The 22,014-nt window shown below is 35.5% G+C and overlaps 2 protein-coding genes across 2 annotated transcripts; one reads left to right on the top strand and one right to left on the bottom strand.

Moving 5' to 3' along the window:
* Nucleotides 1-2,023: 2,023 nt before the first annotated feature.
* Nucleotides 2,024-2,448, bottom strand: LOC120770089 (larval cuticle protein 9-like). Its single transcript, XM_040097238.1, has 2 exons — nucleotides 2,437-2,448; nucleotides 2,024-2,359 (listed from the first exon to the last, which is right to left on the bottom strand). The coding sequence occupies exons 1-2, from the start codon at nucleotides 2,446-2,448 to the stop codon at nucleotides 2,024-2,026; spliced, it is 348 nt and encodes a 115-aa protein (XP_039953172.1).
* Nucleotides 2,449-14,690: 12,242 nt separating this feature from the next.
* LOC120771776 (endocuticle structural glycoprotein ABD-4) lies at nucleotides 14,691-20,633 on the top strand. Its single transcript, XM_040099967.1, has 3 exons — nucleotides 14,691-14,702; nucleotides 19,003-19,203; nucleotides 20,421-20,633. Exons 1-3 carry the CDS (start codon nucleotides 14,691-14,693, stop codon nucleotides 20,631-20,633), a joined length of 426 nt encoding a protein of 141 aa, XP_039955901.1.
* Nucleotides 20,634-22,014: the final 1,381 nt, after the last annotated feature.

Raw genomic sequence — 22,014 nt, 5'->3', positions numbered from 1 at the left:
TGGCTAGTGCTTTGGTACATTCCTGCAATGAAACACTCCTAAAAGGAAACTTATTGTTAGGCTTTTAAAACAAAAAGCAGATCCAATAAATAATGATATATTTAAAAAATTAAGCAAGGGTTAAGTTCGAGTGCAGCCGAACATTTTATACTCTTGCAATTTGCAAGAATCAAAGCCAGAGAAATACTTTAAGGTGTAAAACCAATCATATAGAGTAAAGTCAGGCAGATATTCGAAAATCCTGATAATAGTTATATAGGGGCTAAGCCAATGTTTCGCTCAAACTTATCTATTTTAGGCAAAAAGATACACTGTTGTGAGTAAAACATGCTCTTTTATTTTCATTTGGATAACTCATCATATATTGGCCGATGTATGCGGTACAAAGTCACCCAGAAGCTCGCAAAATCTTTATTAGTATATGATGGCTGTGGGAAGTATTATTCCGATTCAACCCATTTTTGACATACAAACATACCATTATAAGAGAAGGATTTTCCCTTAATTTCAGTTATATATGTCACACATTGACCGACATTTTCGATCAAAAGTCAACTATAGGTACCAGGGTCTAAATATTCGGTACCTAGGGGCTTAAACGTTTATTGGATTTAAACAATTCTTGGTCATAAAGTGGCACACACTAAAAACATTATTTGCAAAATGTTGTATTCCGTTATATCAATTGCTTCTTGTTTTTTGTACTGGAAACTGAACGAATCAAGTGGAATTTAAAATTGTGCTATATGGGAAGTACATATATGGGAAGTACAGCCACTCCTGTTGTCCGATTTTGTCAATTTTCACAAAGTGACATAAGAATTTAAGAAGAATATCACCTACTAAATGTTGTCGAAATCGCTCAGTCGTTATATGGGGAGTGAGCGGGGTTATAGTACCTTTGCTAGTATAAAAAAAAGTTTTTCAAATATATTTTAGCAGACTTTCTAAACTTACTTACAAGCAACATTTCCAATTACATGCCCTTTACTGAAATTTCCGTCCTCTCATTTCAAAACGTATCACGCCAATTTGGGAAGCTTTATGAAGAAAAGTTATGTGACAAAATTTTAAGTATTAAAAATATTTACAACTTTTGTATTAGCACCATTCTAACATAACCTCAAAATGTATGCGAAAAATTCAAATCTCCAAATTTTGGGTTTCTTAGTTTTTACTTGTCAAATACAGAACTTCTTTCACGAAATTTGGAGCAAACTTAACTTCTTGTTCTTGCTCAAAACATATCGTCTTTACCATTTAAACTATTAACGAGGAAACCTCCTTTCGATATAAAATCGAAGAAACGCTAATATTCAATCAACAATTCTCACGACAACTGATGATAAAATATATATATATCACTATAGTAAATATGCTTAAAAAATGGAAAAAATATCCCTATTATTATAGTGGTCTACATATTAACAAATGAAGGCAATTTTTGCTTTCAACACGATACATGTGAAAATTAGTGGATAAGATAACGAAAATTTAATTGGTACTGATTAAGTTTTACGATTTAGAATAATTAGGTAATAATCATAAAGTAATATCGACATTATAATTATTTAAAAGAAAGTAAACAGCATTCCATATTTCGAAGAAAAAAATAAAAGACTTAAGCAACGAACTCGATAAAGCTACAAAGGTACGATTACGTATTGATTTATACAAATGGTTGTAATGTGGCGGTCATAACTTTTGTTTTATAATTGGTTTATTTTCCGTATTGGTAATGGGAAAGACATGCAAAAGCATATCAAATTAAAAAAATATATATCCAAATTAGAACTAATACAACATTCTACCAATGGATAAAGTCTAGCTCCGAAACCAGATTGTACAAAAATTTCTCGTATTTTTTCTCAAAATCCATACAGGCTTGCCACAAATAATACTAGAACCAAACTGAATAAAAAATAAAACAATTTAGCTAATATCACATTCGTCCATATATTTTCATTATCAAGCAAATTAAAACTTAAATTAAAGAGTAATTAGTTTTTATAGTGTGCGCACTTTATTCTTGGCTTGGATGATTCTTAATGTACTCAATGGACTTGATGATGTGCTCAGGGATAGGATGGATCCACTTGCTGTTTGGATCGGGATGGAAACCAGTATCATCGGCATTATAGGTCCAACCGACTTCTTCACCTTCTGGCGAGATGAATTTGAAAGAGCCATCCACCGTCCAGACATCATCACCCTCCAAACGACCTTGCTGCTCTAGGAGCACACCATTGTCGAGTTCAAGTACATAGTTAAAGCGATCGGGCTCAACTTCTTGCTCGCTTCTAAGTACATTGGCTTCCTCGTTGGCGAAGGCGATGGCCAAAAGGCAGGCGAATACAATCTGTAAAATAAGAAGAAGCAACATTATATATGCGATGATAAACGTAATAGTTTCATGTGGATCAAAAATCAACTCACAAGGAACTTCATATTTTCGGTTGCTCAGTGATTTGTGTGACAGACGCCGAAGAACTGTTGATGCAAAATATTTGGTTTTCTATATTTATACTAAACTAGATCTATGCATGATTTCTTGCTTTGCCATAAACTAAAACTAGTTGAAGAACTAACTGCAACATATAAATATGTGTCGACAAAGAAAGATGTACAAAAGGTCGCCCAATAAAATACATAGAAAACTCACATAACACTATTTTAATGTTTTTCCAGTTGTGTACAAAATCTAAACTTAATTAGTTAAATGCTAAGTTAAATGCTATTTGCGAATTTCCAAACCGGATATTTGCAATTTAGTTAACCAAATTGAAGCATTTCTTGTTCGCTTCAAAGAGTCATCTTTTTTCTTATTTCGTTTATTTTTACTTTATGCGGAGAGAAATGAGAGCAATTATTTTATTAGCATAATAAATATTAGTCAAGTCGTTAAAAATTAATTAAAAATGTTCTGAGTTTCAAAAAAACGTTTACAAGACTTTGTTGTTTTGCAATTTTTTCTTTTATTTTCAATGTAACTTAAATTGGCGGCTAGTAGTTAGAGTGCAAATCATTCCTCTGTTGGACAATGATTCAAAACAAAAAACCAAAACAAATACAGTGCGTTCAAAAAATTTACGTTTTTTTTTAAGTGCAGATAGCGTTGAGAAAAAATTGTAATTATAAAAAATGCATTATTTTGTTATATCTTCCATGACAGCTTTTCCACATTTTTCACAGAAAGCGACTTCCAGGTATGTTGGAGTAGCCTAATGAAATCCTTAGTTGGCGTTTAATGTTGATTTACATATTTAGCTCAATCGATAGTATCACTGTCTTCAATTTTCAAAATTTGGAGAGTGGCGTATCGAATAAACAACTAGTACTAATAATCTATCTTATAAAATAGTTTTGTAGTTTTTTTTCCATTTGAGTATTTTCACAAAAAGCCGAACTCCAATAAAGCGAGCAGAGAAGTAATGAAATGTGCTGAGTTCATGTAAAAACCAGGCTACCAAATTATTATCTAAAAAATGTTAAGCAATTATTTCTGAAATATTTATACCCTAAACAGTATTAAGTTTGCCACGATGTTTGTAACACCTAAAACAAAACTCAGAGACTCTGTAACGTGCATACTATACAACAAGTATGAAAAGGCTAAGTCCGGGTATAATTTTATTAAAATCACATATTTTCCGACATATGCGGTATTAAATCAACTGGAAGTTCGAAAATTTTTCTATTAGGTATATGATTTTTGACATACAGTCATACCATTTCTAGAAAGTGACTCTAACCGAATTTCAAGTATAGGTTTCTAACAGACTCATCGATATTTTTGATGAAAAGCTCCCAATTGGAACTTTGATCTACATATCGTGTATCTGAATACTTAATAGTTACGGGTCCGTTTGAACAATTTTTTTCATAAAGTGGCCGACCTTAAGCGCACTATTTTAAAATGGAAGTAGGCGTGGTTGCAGTCCGAGTTTGTTTGTTTTCGCACTGAAATATAGGAATGTCATGGTAAGAGTATGTATACCAAATTTACTTGATATCGATCGAGTAGTTCTTGAGATATGGCTTTTCATTGAAATGTGTCCGGTGCCACGCCCATTGCCCTTTTCGTCCCGACTCCTCTAAAGTCATATGCTATCATCCCAGATATAAAATTTAATGTCTCGGGAGTATTTATTTATTGATTTATCGCGCTTTTAGTAGAATTTAACAGAAATGTCATAAGGAGAGTTAACGGGATTATCACCCGATGTCATCAATTTTTACAGTGTCCTTTGGGATGCTTAGGTGATTTGTCTGGAGCGAGTTTAGATATTGTACCTTGAGTGACAGTGGCCCGACTACTCCCATTTACGAACTCGTCTTCTTTTTTGTCAAGGAACACGTGTACCAAGCTTTATTAATATATAATAATTATTATCAGTTATCTCTTGTATATACGGACATTCTTTCGAATGTCAAATCGTTTTCTCATCCAGATTATTTATTTATAAATAACTCTATATCTACAAGTAATTTGATTATATTTAGGTAATGCAAACACTCGTAAGGTGAGCAAAACTATTGTACTCTGTAGCAACGTGTGGCAAGAGTATAAAAGTGATTAGCGAAAAGAAAAGTAGTTTTAGCCATGTCCGTCTATATTTCCGTCCCTCCCTTGAGATATGGATCAGAAATTCTTCACCCGGCCTTTTCTCACCAAGAAGCTGCACTTCAAGACTTTTGTCAGGAATTATTACTATACAATTTGACAAATAAAAATTCTTTTAAAGAAACGTTTATATTTGCAACAGCAATTAATGTTTTCTCTTGTTTGAATTAACTTTCTGTCAGATTTAATAATAACATTGCTTTACCATAAGAAATAAGCTTCGGCAATTTGAGAATACGATAATGATTTTTTCATTAAAACACCACCGAGTGGTGACCTATATCTTGTATTCACAATATTAACATATTTGAATGGGGTTTAATTCATAAATTCTCTTTAGTTTCAAATCTTGTTCGATATTTAAACAAATATCCACTCAGCAAGTTCCATATCGAATTACGAAGTTTCTCTGTCTCTCTGACAATCAATTTATGTTTTATGACTGTTTTTGAAATTCTCTCCCACGAACAATAAAAATATTCCTGATAGTGAACAATAACGGAAACTTCTGGCAATACAAGTTTAGACGGTTTCATAATGCTACTCAAAAGCTAGTTTCATATTTTCAACTTAAAATTTGCATCCAAACACATGCATGACTAGTATGATAACATATTCTATGTATATGCTTTACTTATATACATATGTACATAACGTTAATTCATCTTTGGACAGAGTCAACGGCAGAGATAAATTTAGATAAAATTCAAATGTTCAATAAATATGCAAATGCTTATTAGGTGCCTGCATTTGATTTTTTTTTAAGAACTGGTTCGCAGCAAAAACATGCCAAAAGTAATAATTTATGTGACAAGAATAATACGTTTCAACCAAAATAGTGCAAGTGAAATATTTAAGGCAAGTAAGAACGGAATAGATTTAGACGGAATTCGTTCTAAAATTGGGATATGGCAGATTTTTCAATTATTCACGTTAAAAAAGTTTAGATAGAACATAATTTTAGTTCCTAGGCTGGGATAAATCCACTGACATATATGTATATAATAATTAACACGAAGCTGAAAACTATACCAAATTATTGTGGACTGTATAAGGTGTTTGAATGTGCAAAATCTTCTAAAGGGATAGCTGTCAAACTAACTGTCAAAATAATCAAGTACTTGACATATAAATTGAGTATAATTTGGCATTTAACCAAAGAATCACATCAAGATCTGGGCCCGGTAATTGACCGCCTAGATCATACTTATTGTTTGACTCCGCCGAACTAGCGGTACTACCTGATACTTCAAAGGTCAATGCTTTATACTGATAAAGTAGCGTGGAAAACAAAATGTATCCAAAATTGTCAGCGAAACAGAAGTTCTGCTATTCTAAAAATACGGAGAAATATAACTGATCAAAACAAAAATACTCTGAACAATATGATGCGAGTGTACAAGAAATATTTTATTGCAACAAATTTCAGCTCACTTCGTTTCCGGTTACTTTGCTAAAAAAGGAAAACAAAATACTAAATCATCAGTGTATGTTCTAGTGAATTCACATTAAGAAATATATCAATTATCACACCCTCTTTCTTTGTAGATTCTTTTCTGAATATGCTCGATTCTACTTTCTGTTGCTAACACAAAAATGGCAAAATCAGCGTGAATTGGAAATCACATAAGCAAAATTATTAACAAAGCTTAAAAATGTGAAGATATATCCGTATATTTGAGTTCATTGCAGCTTCAGCACGATTTAATTCGGTAGTCAGAATACAGTGCAGATTGGTTAAGCGAAAGGTGACAACACTCTTTTTTATCGATTGTAAAAGTTGATATATATTACACTATATTTTTGTTTTTTCATCCGTAATTTCCGATCACCTGAATGGACTTTTCATAAATTTCATAAACGAAATTGTCTGCAGGTTCTAAAACGAAAGAGAAATAATTTAAGGCCAAGCAGGTAGGTTTCTAGTGGGTATCAAACGATATTACTCTATGTGAAATTGTTTGCATCAGAGAACACAAAACATCACTTTAAATGTTGTTTGTACAACTTTAAAATAAAATAATAAATAATTAAAGATATATACATAACTCATTCACAAAATAAACTATAAAACTTCTCTTAGTAGTTACATTTTTTTTTAATAAGCTGCTTAAGCAATTTAAACAAATTTTTTTAACGAAATACTGCAGCATTGCACGAGGAACAAGACAAAAATATTAAAGTCATTCCGGTTATTTGTGCATGCAATTGATTTTTGGTCGCCCCAGCTTGTGGAACTTCGGAAAATTTCGTTAGCATCCTAACGTAGGGTGTGGCCCATCCAGCCAAATGACTTCTTTGAATGGTCGTCTAGAATCTTGGTTTAAAATGGTGCAGGGCCACCAAATTTTCATTACCCTGAAAAACCAGGAGTTGATGAAAGTTTGAAGTTTCGAGTACAATTGATGCTAGTGATCACGATTCACGATCATATAATAGCTCGCTGATAAACAATTTGACGCCCATATATCTGCGGTTGTCCCACATGTTGAGGTAATTATACTACCAAGGTGGCAGAATTCTGTTTTTCGGTTAATTTCTTTCCAATAGATGGTTGCCGGCTTATAATTTTTGGAATAGCAAGAAAACAATTGAGTCAACATCTAAAAGATGTGGACATTGATCGATCAAATTCCATCCTTCTGAAAAGATGTTGGAGGACAATACTTCATTGTCGATTTGCGTATTCAAATCATCCATTGCGACTTCAATGTTTTGTCTTTTATTGAGGTGATTACTGCAGCAAGTTGACAGTAAAAGTCACGTTTTATCTTACCGTGTATATATTTCTCCCCACTTGTCGAGATTTATGACCAAAATATTAAGATATACGGGACGACGTAGCGATGCTATTTTTTTTTTAACTCTCTGAATAAGATAGGCACAGTTTTGTAGACTTCACGATATATTTATTTCAATCCTCTTATATTCTCAACATTTTTAAAAACATTTAGTGTTAATTCAACCTCAACTGCGCCCTCTCATATTATTAATTAATAATGCTTTCCAAAGTAAACAGGACTGTTTGAATCTAGCGCCCCCTGGTGGCGCGATCTATATATCGACTGGTGCGTTGGAATCTGCTACGTTTTTAAATAATCCAATGAGAATTTCATGACATTTCATTGATTGTTATTGCGTTTTAAGTGTCAGTATGTTTGTGTTATCGGTGCGAAAATGAGCTTCGAACAAAGAGCCAACATTGAATTTTGTTTTAAAATTGGTAAAACTTTTACCGAAACGATTCAATTGATGAAACAAGTTTATGGCGATAATTGCCTTTCCCGTAGCAGAGTGCACGAGTGTTTTCAACGAATTCATTAAAAATCAGCCGAAATCATCATAGAAATTCATGAAAATGGAATTGAATATCTCCAAAACATCGATTTATCGCATTTTGACCGAACATTTGAGCTTACGAAAGTTGTGTGCACGGTTTGTTCTGCACAAATTTACCGACGACCCAAAATTGCTCAAAAACCAAGATTCAAAGACATCATTCTTACCCATTATTTGACCAAAAATCGCCACTCCCCGTTTTCACATGATATGGCACCGTGCGACTTCTTCCTTTGCGGAAAAATGCATTTGCCCCTGAAAGAAAAGCGTTATGCAGACGTAGAGGCCATTCAAAATGCTTGCACCGGCACACTGGCGGCCATATCGGCCAACGAGCTAAAACACTCGTTCGACATGCTTTCGGACCGTGCAAAAAGCTGTATTGAAGCAGAAGGAGACTATTTTCAATAACATAAATTGATTTTGCCGAAAAAACCATTTGTTCTGTTTTTTTTTAAGTCCTGTTTACTTTGGAAAACACCTTGTAAGTAATAAAAAAGATAACAATACATATGTAGATTAATCTAGTTAGAATAAGAATATCATTTTAAGTGAAATTTTGAAAACACAAAAAACCTTTAAGAAATTTTGCGTCTTAATGAATTTTACTGAATAAAAACGATACAGTTACTAAAAGATGGCGGGACGGCCTATTACATATAGTACATATCTGAAGGTATAATTGTGAGTGCATGCTGTGAATTCTGATAAAATAGTTGACAATCTTTTTGTAGTTCGCGAGCATTTCATTTGAGTCACACTGAATTCTGGATGTTGATGAAAATCTCCTTGATGACCGCCGCAAGAACGAATTGCCTAGAGAATACGAAATGCAAAGGAAGTCATTAACCTCTGTAGATGTTACGCAGTGATAACAAAAGCAAAAGCAACAAAACATATTATTTTATATTCTAGTAGGCAAAGTAGGCTTTAGAGAAATTTATGCTTCCAGCGCACGTCTCAAAAGTCCGAATGTTAATAGTACATATGTATGTATGTACCTATCTAAAGTGGAAACTAAGTATGCTTACATGATATTTGAATTAAAACACATTTGATAATGAATATTTGAGAAATTGGTAAAATTATTTTTTTGTTAATCTAAGCCATGTGAAGTTCAAAACATAATATTACAAAATATTATCAAAGCTAGCAGTTTACATTTTACAACGCGATTTGTTTGTTTATGCGAAAAAAGTTCTTATACCACCTGGATAACATTCCTTTAGCCTGTTTTTGGTGTCCGTATAATTTTTATTCAGATAATAATGTTTCGTTAAGTCTCAAAATGCCTTAAAGTCTTTTTTACATTCGTAAAATTTTCGTCACTCAAAAGGTTATTCTTCACGAACCAATTAGTTGGGTTCATATCTGTTAGAGTGGGCAGAGTAAAACTCGTGTTGGTTTGGTGACAGTATCAAAAGAAAGAAGGAGATTTATTAATAATGAACTTTGCTCCTATTTCCTATGACATTTGTCAATAGTAAGTCCAAAACAGTGCGTCTTGTAAAATTCAAGTATACAATTTCTTATCAAAACCCTCCCTAAGTTGAATATTTAAGTTCATTAGAAATGGATTTCGAAATAATAATTAGTTATGCAAAAGCAATAAATAATAGAACTCAATTTGAAACAGTAATACAATACAGATAGGATTGAGTAAATATTTCACTAATAATAAGATGAGAATAAATTACTTTAAACCAAAATCACTTAACAGTTGTTTTGTTTTTAGCGCAGATAATGCTTTTGTAAAAATATCGGCTATCATTTTATCGATGTCAATATGGTACGAGTATAACTTAATTTGGTCAACTTCAATTTTTTCTTTGTTGGAGTTTGATTTGATATCTAAATGCTTCGTTCTGCTTGAGTTGTTTTCAGATATTTGTATGGCACTCTTGCTATCGCAGAATGGGATCATAGAGTTCGAAGCATCGGGCACTAACTCCTTTTTTAAATCGCTTAAGCCAGATTAATTCTTGTATTGCAGCCACCATCGACATTAATTCTGCCTCAGTAGAAGATAAGGCTATCGTACGTTGCGTTTTGATAGCCCAAGAAATGGCGGCATTCTGAAATGAAGACACATAGTCAACATCGCAAAAACCAACGATTTCATCCGAGTTTCTCTTACAGACTAAGCCCTTGTCAATAGTTCCTTTGAGATAGCCCATGATCCGCTTTATTGTAGTCCAATGGGCCTTCCCTGGTTTCAAATCAAATAGCTTGCTTATAAGGAACAGTAGCCATTTCCCTTTTGTCGTCATTATGAGTTGGCCACGTCTCTGCGGACAGCTTTTGGCTCACGTCCAGAGGTGTTCTTATAGAATTACACTACTCCACGCCGAAAGTTCAGATTACATCAGCAAAGTAGCATGATTGGTTGATCCTCAGTGTTCCTTCTTTAAGATTTTGAGCTATACGCATACCCAAAACCGATGATGCTGCACCCAAATCATTCATTTTGAAAGTTGACATCATCCACGTAAACAGCGACGACAGCATTTTTCCGCGACAAGAAAATATACGCATTAGTCAACGTTGTAGCGATGCAAGCCGAAACTAACTACCATTGAATTGAGCATTATGTTCCAAACGTGACTAGATTCATCATCAAAGTCACTCGGCTAACTCATGTAGATCTCTTCTTTAAGGTCGCCCTGTAAAAAAGCAGTTTGATCTGTTAAGTAAAATATTCGAATTTGTCTATAAAATGTATTTATTCTTCCAAATGAAACATCCCTTTTAAACCCGCCTGATAAAACGCCCTTTTGGCAAGGACTTTTCCAGTCCTCAAAACAGTTGGAATAGTCCTTTTCCGATATAGTCTTCAATCCCTTCGTTTTTGTATTCACTATTGTGTCAAAATGGCGTCTTTGTATTGCCCTTTAGCCTTTTGACTTTGTTGCAAAGCCAGAAATCGCACGGATTCAAATCCGGCAAAACGGCCCGACGGAACTAATTCATAGTGCACCACACAACGATCGCCTCACCTTACTTTTTGACCACAGTAGTATGTATAAACAACAACTCTATACTTTTTAATTTTTGACTATAAATAGACCACAAAATACAATTTTTTTAAAACTCAATTGATTATAGCGCCAACTATTATTATAACCATTAACTTGTATTCAAAATTAATAAAACTAGTACTAACTTACAATGTGAGAGAGTGTTGACGAGAACTCCCAACAGTCGAGTCGCCGATATCTTGTCGTTTGGTGATGATGTGTAAAGGAAGTGACACTACCTAATCCCCGTTAACGAAGATTGACCCTAAATCAATGCTATGCCGCTCCAAATATTCTAAGTTGGTAAGTTGAGAATCAGATTAAAAGACTTACATAAATCAACCTTGGAATAGACTTAAATAATAAATGGCTTGCTTCACTCCGATCTTTTGCCCAAAATATCTGCACCTAAACTCACAGGCTACCAACGATTTTAAGCTTTAGTACATTGTTTCTATGACACCAAGGCTACCATCATTCCTTAAAGTGTATACCTTTTCAATGGCTGAAAGAAATAAAAGGTTCATATACGGACGATTTTTAACAATATTAAGACTGTCATAAAATAAATATGTTCTTCGCCGAGCTTTTATATACAACTTGGTAGAAGAGCCGAATGGTCAATGGTCTCACAAACTGAAAATGCAAGTTTTAAAATTTAAGTAATTTCGTAATATCGTAAGTTATGTTAATTTAATAAATAATGAATCTTAAATTGATTTCTAAACATGAGCACACTAAACAAGAGTTTATATTACAATGAAAATTCAAGTGTGCCATTCTTGCTTATTAAAATATTTTGCGGTGCATCGCCTTTGTGCAAACTCATAGCAGCTGAATATTGTTTTTTTTATAAATTTTGGTAATTCTAAACTGGAAAATTGCAATTAAATTTATGAAACTCCCCGCAACCAAATCGAATAGGACCTTGAGTGCGCTTACATACCGACATTTGTCAGTTATACCAAAAATTCATATTTCAGCTGGCACGCCAACCATCCCACTCCAACCACAACTGATAATTATTATTTGATTATTTTCGAATTGACATTAAACCATGTAAAATTTATTTGCAAATTAGCTGCTTAAACGCACATACTTACATATAAACGCTTGTATGATTTTATGTTAATGTCAAATATTACTGTTAAATTGACCAACACTTTGCCTGATGAGCCGCCACAAAGAGAGGTTCAGCTTGGACAGCTAGTGAATTGCTCGGCAGACAACCGGTTAGCTACTCCCACAATGGCATGCAATGGCTTGAGCGACAGACATACGTACATATATTAGTGTATGTACTTATGTATATCTGTTTCTCCGCAGCACTAAATTAAAAACTACAATAATTTACAAATATATTATATCAGAGCTGTGGATAATCACTTCATTTGCTTGCTTTCTGAGGCGACGAATTGTTTTCCTCTTTTTGTATGCTTAAGAAGAAGATGGTACATGACTGCCGCGACTTATCGCTCGCCTGTCATGTTTATCTGCGTAAAGTTTAAATAATTCGTCAGTTAAACTATGAGCTCGCTTAGCTTTACAGTGGAAATGAGAAGAAGTTATTGGATGTAAAATTACTTGGCTCACAATTTGAAACAGTGCGTTTGCTGTCAAAAGTTCTCCATTAACTTTAGCTTTAAAATACTAGACCAGCAGAGGGGCTATCTGGCCTCGCTGACAGTGAAATCAAGTCTAGACAAGTAGCTTCTGACTTCACTGACAACGGCATGAAGTTACTACGATATCAGACTAATTTGGCCGCTTGGAATTGCGGGAAACAGCAAAACTGAAGAGCTTGCAACAGGGTGCCTCCATCAAACTGTGTTTGGGCTTCGTTGGCCTGTTTCACTTTAGGACTGGATCTGCCGACCTTATGTGAGCTCAGTAAGCACAAGCTAGCACTTGCGCCATAGTAGTTCAAAGTGGAACGTAAGAGCTCGATTGATTTTTTGCTCACTGAACACTGTCTTGTTGATACTCCATGATGATCAAAACAATTTCTATCCAACTTTTGATAGACTAATATTGAAATATCCAGACAATGTGGCTGGAATTGATATTAGCTACCTCAACAAAACGAATGAATGGACATAATAGCCGAGCTTACAACAGCGCGCCAGTCGTTCTTCCTTTTCGCTGCTTCACGTAGTTTGGAGATTCGAAATGTAGCCAGTCCTTCTCCACTGGTTTTTCTAATGGAGTGAAGATCTTCCTCTTCCTCTGCTTCCACATGCAAGTACAGTGTCCAATACTCTCAGAGCTGGACACGCTCAATTGAGTGCCGTATTCAACGTTGCCAATGCGCAAAAGACCATAAATCCTACGCATAATTTTTCTCTCGAAAACTCCTAACATCGACTCATCAGATGTTGTCACCGTCCATGCCTCTGCACCATATAGCAGGACGAGAATAATGATTGTTTTACTGAGTTTGGGTTTTGTTCGTCGAGAGAGGACTTTACATCTGCCTGCTTAGTCCGTAATAGCACCTGTTGGCAAGAGATATTCTGCGTTGAATTTCGAAGCTGACGTTATTGGTAATATTATCGATGGTTCCAAAATAGACAAAACTATCTTCGATTTCAAAGTTATGACTGTCAATGGTGATGTTGGGGCCAAAGCGCGAGTGCGACGATTGTTTGTTTGATGACAGGAGATATTCTTGTCCTCGTTCACTAACACGCCCATACGTTTCGCTTCTTTGTACAACCTGGTGAAAGCAGAACTAACGGCGCTGTCGTTATAGCCAACTCCAAACTATTATTATAAAATATTATTGGATTACATATTAGATTTTTTACACATTTATGGTATGGTTGCCTACCGGTCGGTAGTAACGCACTCAAAACACTCAGCTAAGATCACACCCAAAATACAATTGGATGGAGTAAAGAGACAAAATGTTGCTTAAAATGGTAGTATACAAAGAATTGCACTTTTCTCAATAATTACATCATTAAATTATCACAAATTGCAAGCAATTTTTAGAATAGTTTTTCAATTGCCTCGCATCACCGTCATCATTGCGAAAATTACGTATGTTTATTCATCTCATTTGTATAAATTACTCGGATGGCCACATTTGTGACCAAAGCATGTTAGCATGCAATTGACTAGCGGGTTATCGAGTGGCGTTGGTTGCCGCTTTGACTTTGGCTGCTGCTTCCTTTTGTGCAGAGAGTTCCAACACTATGCAACACTAAGACAATTGCTGCTGCTGGTGCTTGCGACCACTCTTGTTGTTGCTGTTGGACGTTGTTCTTGTTGCTGATATCAGCAACTCTCCCTCATACAAACATACACGTGTGTACATATGTACTTAGCATATACTTCTGTCAGCGTTCGTACAGCAATTGTTGTCGAGGCGTTTGTTGCTGCCCGCCACTGTCAATGAGCCGGCGAAGCGGCGAAACAATTCATTAAATGGTGTATTTGTGGCACTTTGTAATGTGCACAAAGTTCAAGTGAATCTTCGCTCGCAAGACACACCAAAGCGCTCAAGACTCACTTTTGGTATAAATATTCCTGTTCATTCTGTTTGCCACACAGTATACAACAAACACTTTTCAAGTGCTGTGTACGGTGTGTCGTCTGAACATTCTCGCCTTCATTGTGTCAAGCGTGATATCCTTACAACTGATAGAGAAAAATACTTAGTGTGCTCCTAAAAGTATCCTGATTGTGTGAAAACATAAAAGTTGATCATGAAAATAATTGTAAGTTTCAAAAAATTAAAACACAGGCTTGAGACTTTACAAGGATTATCGTTGGAAAAAATATTAAAAATAATTATTGTGGAGAGATGGCTCTGTGAGCTAAGCAAATGTGTGGTTGAAGCCGAAAGATAGTGTAGTGAAGTAGAAAATATTTATTGGAATTCAATAAACCTATAATAAACGGTCATTCGAATAATTTTTACCATCGAACTTTATGATTATTCAAAAAACGACAGTTATACAGACTCATACATGAGAATAACAATTTTTAATACTAAAGATACTGTTTTTATTAATGCTCACTTAAAAGCACTAGATTCAGTTAACATAAGTATCTATATTAAATAAATATGTTCTAAGTGTTAAATAAGGAGAGGACCCGTGATTAAAATCCACTCCTAGCTAATAAGTAAGCGATTAAAGGCCCAAATCGAGTTAACAATAATACCAACCTTAGAAAATATTTAACTGAAAACTAGTCCCCGAAGCACCTATTCTTTATAAAGTTTATAAACTCTGTCTAGCTGTCAGATTTCACTTAAATCTAAAATCTATAAAATAATCTATATGGTATAGGGTAATGATTCCAGTAGATCTAGAATTTTGAGCAATACTAATAATGATAGTAAATTAAATATAATGTAGAAAGTGCAGTAAATGGGCACGCTGCCACATCTTCTGTTTCTATCAGGACTTTTCTAGAACTCGGCTTAAATATCTAGGAGCTTCGCAGTCCACCAGACTGCATGAACTAGCAGTAATCGATATCAAGCCCCTATTAAACTTCACGTAAAGCTTTGAAAAAAACTTCAGCTCGCAGGAATAATGAACCTCCATCTGGTACTACTAAGAACGTGTAGGTATGTATGGCGTGACAGCCTATTTTAGTGTTAGACAATGATTCTTTTTCTCTTTCTTATCGCACGATTTTGTTGAAGTTCCTCCCTTCGTTTTACAAGTTGACGCCAATTCGAAAGATAAATACAAAATTTGAGCTCGAGTATCTGTTTTTCTTAATAAGTTCCTTTCAATCTTTGTCAAATTGAATATTTTCCGAACTTTAAATTCATAGATGCATAAAATTGGATAAGTACTTAACAATACAAACCGTCGGACTCAGTTTAATGTTAAAATATATTACTTTAAGTTAGTCTGGTAGACTAATAAGCCACGCTTAGACCAGTTTTGGTCCTTTGGAATACCAGATGGAGTTCAGTTACTAGGTCCATTGGGAGTAGGCAGCCTTTAGACTGACTGTGCTTGTCGCGAATTTCAACAGAATCTATAGCCTCAATTCGTAATCCTCTTCCTCAGATGCTTAAAGCGTAGTCTTGCCAATGCAGCACAAGTGCACAAGAGATGCTCCATTGTTCCTCACGTGCTTTGCTCTCGACATTTCCTGCAATCTTCTCGATTTGTCCGCCCCATTCGGCGGGCGTGTGTCGCCGCCAGACAGTGACCAGTTAGTATTCTGATCATGTTCCTACAGTCTCTTCTCTCAAGTCCGTATAAAAATTTTATTTAATTCCGATCTACCATTTTACACACAACTTTTGCAGTTACCAGGCTTCTATCCAGATCCTCGTATAGACAATGCATGGGTTTCCCAATGATGATCAAGTTTTCGAGTGTTAGTCGTACACCATTCTTGGCATTCTCGTCCACTATTTCCTTGTTGCTTGCTTCCGGCAACATTTTCCATTGCTGTCTTGCTTACCAGGACACTTCTGAGAAGAATTTAAGTAAGAGCAGCATAATTTTAAACCTTTTTTTTAAATATTAAGATGGTTAAGATTGGTTGAGGTGGATATGCATTAAAGTGTCTAAAGGTCCTTAATATGTGTTCATAAACATTCCTTTGCTAAAACAGAAAAACTACCATTGTTAGAGCTTAGTCATCTAGCCATTTGGTAGTAAAAGGCAAGAAGACAGCGGATTCATCTCCATGTAATAGTGGGCGGTGGGCTCGCTAGGACAAAACTGGAAACAGTGACATGAATGAATTGGGCTACTGTTTGAAACCTTACAGCAATGCTTTTTGTGAAAATTGCCAAACGCTAGAGGCGATCTATTAATTCAATGGTTATCAAATAAGTTTTAAAGTTGAACATTAAAAAAAACTTTCCTTACATGTGTTAATTTAATTGATGTCACACAAGCTTTGCAAACTCCTCATATTTCATAGAATTTTTTTCTCCGCGAAATCGGTATCGACATATTGTTTTTTTGCTTATTTTTAATATATACTTGTATCTACTTCATAACATATTCTATTTCATAAAAAATTTAATTTTCCATAAGAGCATGTTTATGAATTTGATCTATAGTGGTTTGTTGCTCAAGAAATAAAGATATATTTTATGCTCGCTATGCTTGAAACTATAAATGATTTTGTAAAATTTGCTCTCGTTTATTTTTAACTCCTTCCTTCCATTTAAGATTACAGAAAACAGAAAAAAATAGTAAATTTTCTGTAAATTATGATACATCGAAATAAATAGAGAAAAATGTTGAAAATGTCCCCCTCCTTTTATGAGCGTTTCTTATATATTTTTCGTGTTTGACAATCACTCTGTGAAGACTAGCGGTAATCCGCCATTATATGACGATCCCTTTAACCTTTGATCCATCACTTTAAGATGCAGGTAGAACCACACTCTCTCTCTGTTCATCACTATAACTTTTAGAATTAACCGAAAATGAATCCAGATATTTCTAGAGATTCTCAAATCTGCTCCTCCTTACTTTCCATTTACTTCCACCGATTTTTAGAAATTTGGCGACATCGTTGTTTCTGCGAGCATACAAATATTGTGTAAATTGTAAGTCTAGATAGTTTGATTTTTATAAAACCTTAAAACCTTCCGCATAAGTTTCATATATTTTCGGTAAGGAACCTGAGTGTGGGCAACGTGATGTATGTATACGCCAGAAAGTTGCCCAAAACCCTAAATATGACTGGAAAAATAACGCCGATAATTGATCAAAATGTAGATATGAAATAATCATAAATATAAAATTACATTCAATGATTTCATAAATAAATTCTTAAACAAAATTAAAACAAAATAAACAAAATTTGCTAAGATTTCCAGCGTAATCAAAAAATTAAGAATATTTTTTTAGAGCTGTGTAATCGATTATAATTCATGATAGAAATAGAGAGTTTCACAGTTTCTTTCTATTGGACAGAAATTATCATTAAATCATGCATATTAATAAAGAGAGAATACTTTGTTTACCATTATTATAAAATTTTTATAATAACTTCTGTAAGAATGGCTGGAAACCTTATCGTTGACAAGGCAAACTTACCATATCACACAATTTTCAATAAAACCATTTTAACCGCTTTCTTTTCACTATTCCGAGTTAAGATTATAATCACTTCAGAAACCTTAGGTTAACACTTTAGTTCTGCCATATGCTCTGTTACATTCCCTTATATTCTGTGAAGTAATCAGCAGGCCATATTCTTCAACTCTGACTACAAACTGAAAACCAATGGATTAAAATCTGGATTTTAAAACAGTCAATCGTCTGCAGCTATGAAACCAGGAATTTCGCTTTTAAGTCACTGCTGGGTGGTTTTTGCCTTTTTGCAGGAGAAGAATCTTGCAGGAAGTTCTAAGGCTTTCCATCGAAGAGAGTATTGCTTTACTGCTCTACTTCGCCTTCCGAAACCCTCCTGCTGGTAATCTTTGTAATAGATTTTATGGCAAGACTAAATATTCTCAAATTCGAGTAGATCTCTATCATGTTAACAAAAAATAGCTTGTTATGTAATTTTTGTGGTAATTCCAACGTTTCGATAATAATTTATACTACGTTCAATATCGCTTATGCGTCAGTAAATCCCAATACCAATACAACTGCCGATTTAAAAAGACCATTTAAAGCTCAAGTAAAGAAATCAGACTATTTTTACACATTTTAAACCTTTACGATTAAGTAATACTTCAATCTACTTGAGGATACTTTTCATTAAATTTGAGTAAAAATATTTCAATATTTATACACATAACATATGTATATACATCTAATTGATGGTATATATCGTCACCTAAAATGCAAACATATCAACATAAAAATTGAAAATCGCTGTCAGATATAATAATCAATATATAACCATTTTATAACCAAAACTCAAATTTTGCTTCAATATGAGTGCTTTCTATTATAAAGTGTTTCCTTCGCCTGTAAACTTATGAAAAGTGATGTTACGTTATTTTGCATTTTAGGTGACGTTATGCAGATATTTTCCTAATGCTTCTTTGTTATTGGTAACTATCTTTTACAGATTAGTTTGTTGATCACCTTGCTGCTCGATGTCACACTGGCGCGACCTCAGGGCCCCACCACCGAACCCATTCCCATAATAAGACAAGAGCAAGAGGTCAATTTCGATGGCTCATACAAGTTTTCGTACGAGACCGGCAACGGCATACAAGCCGATGAGGAGGGCTACTTGAAGAATGCCGGCTCCGAAGCCGAAGGAACGGTAAGATTTAACAAACCATTTACTAGCGTAAAATATTGCTAAATCGCAGTGATAAATGCATACGTTAACGTATGACTATATTTTAATACAAATTTGCTTGCCACAACAGCGATAAATCAATGCAATTGGCGCGCTGAGCAAAATATTCGCAGTAATTAAATAAATTACTATGCTTTGTGGACGCGAATAGCGGTTCACGAACTTGGAACGCACCCATTACTTACATGTCAGTGGGCTAAGACAAATTGCTGAAGAAGCGTTTGGTCCAAACGCCGATAGAGATCCGCAACCGCCCAATAAATTGCTGCTGCCAAGCGCTTCGTTGTACGAATGCTGAGAATGCGGAGCGTTTCATCAATGAAATGTGGTTGCTGTCAATGTTGTTGTAATGCAGTCAGTATATGTGTACGTGTTTGTATGTTTGGGCGCATGCGCTTGGATTTGGGTTTTCCGTTTGGCTGTGGGCGTTTGTCACGTGGCTGTAGACAGTGTTTCGGAAAACTTTAATGCGATCGCGTGTATGCTTGTATGTATGTGTGTATGTATGTGTGTATGTATGTGTGTGTAGTCGAAGCCGTCATTATCGCAATAAAATTGTCTGCTCAGCCGCTAACACGGTCAATAAGAGAAATAATGTGCGCATAAACCACTGCGGCGAGTCATAGCCGCGTCTGCAGATGACGCCACCACTAACAACAGCGCCAACAACAACATACATAGTTGAGCGGTAAACCAACTTCGGCGCTTCATCGCTCATTGCGCGCCTCACTTGCGCGCCTCACTTGCTTGATCAATTTCTGCATTAATTCACTAATGTGAGGCCAACACGCTGAACCTGCCTCAAGCGCGCAGTAGTGTGTCTGCGCCAGCGCTTGTAACTTTTTTCTAAGCTCGCCTCTGCCGTTGCACGGGCACATAAATTGCGGTGCGGCAAACACGATTCCGGCGCGCATTGTTGCCCAATGATTCACCGCGATTACGAGCGCACAGTTCAGCGGTTCAGCGATGCGGCGAAGCGACGGTAATCCAGATTGACATTTGTGGCCATTTGCGGTTGTCTGCAAACCCACTAACCCACCTTCGGCAACAATGTTTAGCGAGTCACGAATTGATGTTCAAATGAAATTAGCGCTGAATACCATTAAATGCATTGTATTTTCTTTGAGACATCTTCTAAATGCGCCTTCTTTCTTTTTTATTGACTTTTCTCATTGCAGTCGGCGCAAGGCTCTTTCTCGTACACCTCACCTGAAGGTGTGCCCATACGCATCACCTATTTGGCCGATGAGAACGGTTTCCAACCGCAAGGCGATCATCTGCCCACTCCACCACCGATTCCACCAGCCATACAGAAGGCGCTCGCTTACTTGGCCACCGCGCCACCACCGCAGGATCAGAGCAACCAATTTGCGGGCAATCGAAGAGGTTAGAGCGCGTGAGGGGAAATAGAACAATAATAACAACAACAAAGCTGTGAATTTAAACTGCAGTATGCAACACCTATGATTAGCACAACACACACACATACATACGCGGGAGAAGACAACGGCATACACGTCTTTAGAAATTTGAAGCCAGAAATTTGAAGAGGCAGCGCAGCGAATATATAAGAATTTTGAGGGAAAGCCAATCTGCCTGAATAATGTACGCTGCTTTACTTTATACGACAATACTCTTCTTACAAAATATACCTACATGTTTACTACATATTTGAAAATAACTATTGTAATAAAGTTTACACACTCTAAAAACTTGTTTTGAATTGGTTTAGGGATGAATTCAACACATCTTGGTTATCGTTTTAGGTAAGAATAGAAACTTTCGCAAAAACAAGGTCGAGTAGAGTTCGTAAAAGAGATGATTGATAACGTGTGGCTGAAGACCTTCGATTCATCAAAGTATCATAACTGATAACGAGGCTTGGGTTTATGAATATGATGTCGAAACAGTCCAACAATCAAGCGGATGAGCTCCAAAAATTAGCCGGAATTGGGTTTTTGGGTAGAAAGTTCACAAATTTGTCACCATGATAATACGCCGTCATATTCTATCACGATTCTGCTCACTTTTTGGCCAAACAAGAAACGGCCACCCTCGGCTCTGCCACCGTATTCGCCAAAAATGGTTCTTTGGCACTTTTTTCTGTTTCCGAATTCGAAAAATCGGCTTCGGGGATCGTGCTATGAATCTTTAATATGCCTGTATTGGCTCAGGAACCTAAGTTGGAGGCCATAATAAATATTTGTATTAAAGTACGTGAAAATGTTTTTTTTTGTCAGTCTGGGTCAAGTTTGATCAGATAATATTCCGTATCTGCCTAACCGTTCATCCCCCGTCTGAAACAACTGATAACTTCTGTTGTAATATAGAAATGAAAACAAGTAAGGAAGGGCTAAGTTCGGGTGTCACCGAACATTTTATACTCTCGCATGAAAAAGTGATAATCGAGATTTCATTATAGAACGTCATTTACATATTTTTCAAATACCGTATTTATGTAAAGTTTTATTCCGCTATCATCATTGGTTCCTAATGTATATATTATACAGAGAAGGCATCAGATGGAATTCAAAAGAGCATTATATTGGAAGAAGGCGTGGTTGTGAACCGATTTCACCCATATCTCGTACATGTTATCAGGGTGTTAAGAAAATATTATATACCGAATTTCATTGAAATCGGTCTAGTAGTTCCTGAGATATGGTTCTTGGTCCATAAGTGGGCGAGGCCACGCCCATTTTCAATTTAAAAAAAGCTTGGGTGCAGCTTCCTTCTGCAATTTCTTCCGTAAAATTTAGTGTTTCTGACGTT

This window comes from Bactrocera tryoni, chromosome 3 (genome assembly GCF_016617805.1).
Source record: "Bactrocera tryoni isolate S06 chromosome 3, CSIRO_BtryS06_freeze2, whole genome shotgun sequence".
NCBI classification, from domain to species: Eukaryota; Metazoa; Arthropoda; class Insecta; order Diptera; family Tephritidae; genus Bactrocera; species Bactrocera tryoni.
Note: the sequence above shows the minus strand (reverse complement) of the source record. Positions and strands in the feature narration are given on the sequence as shown.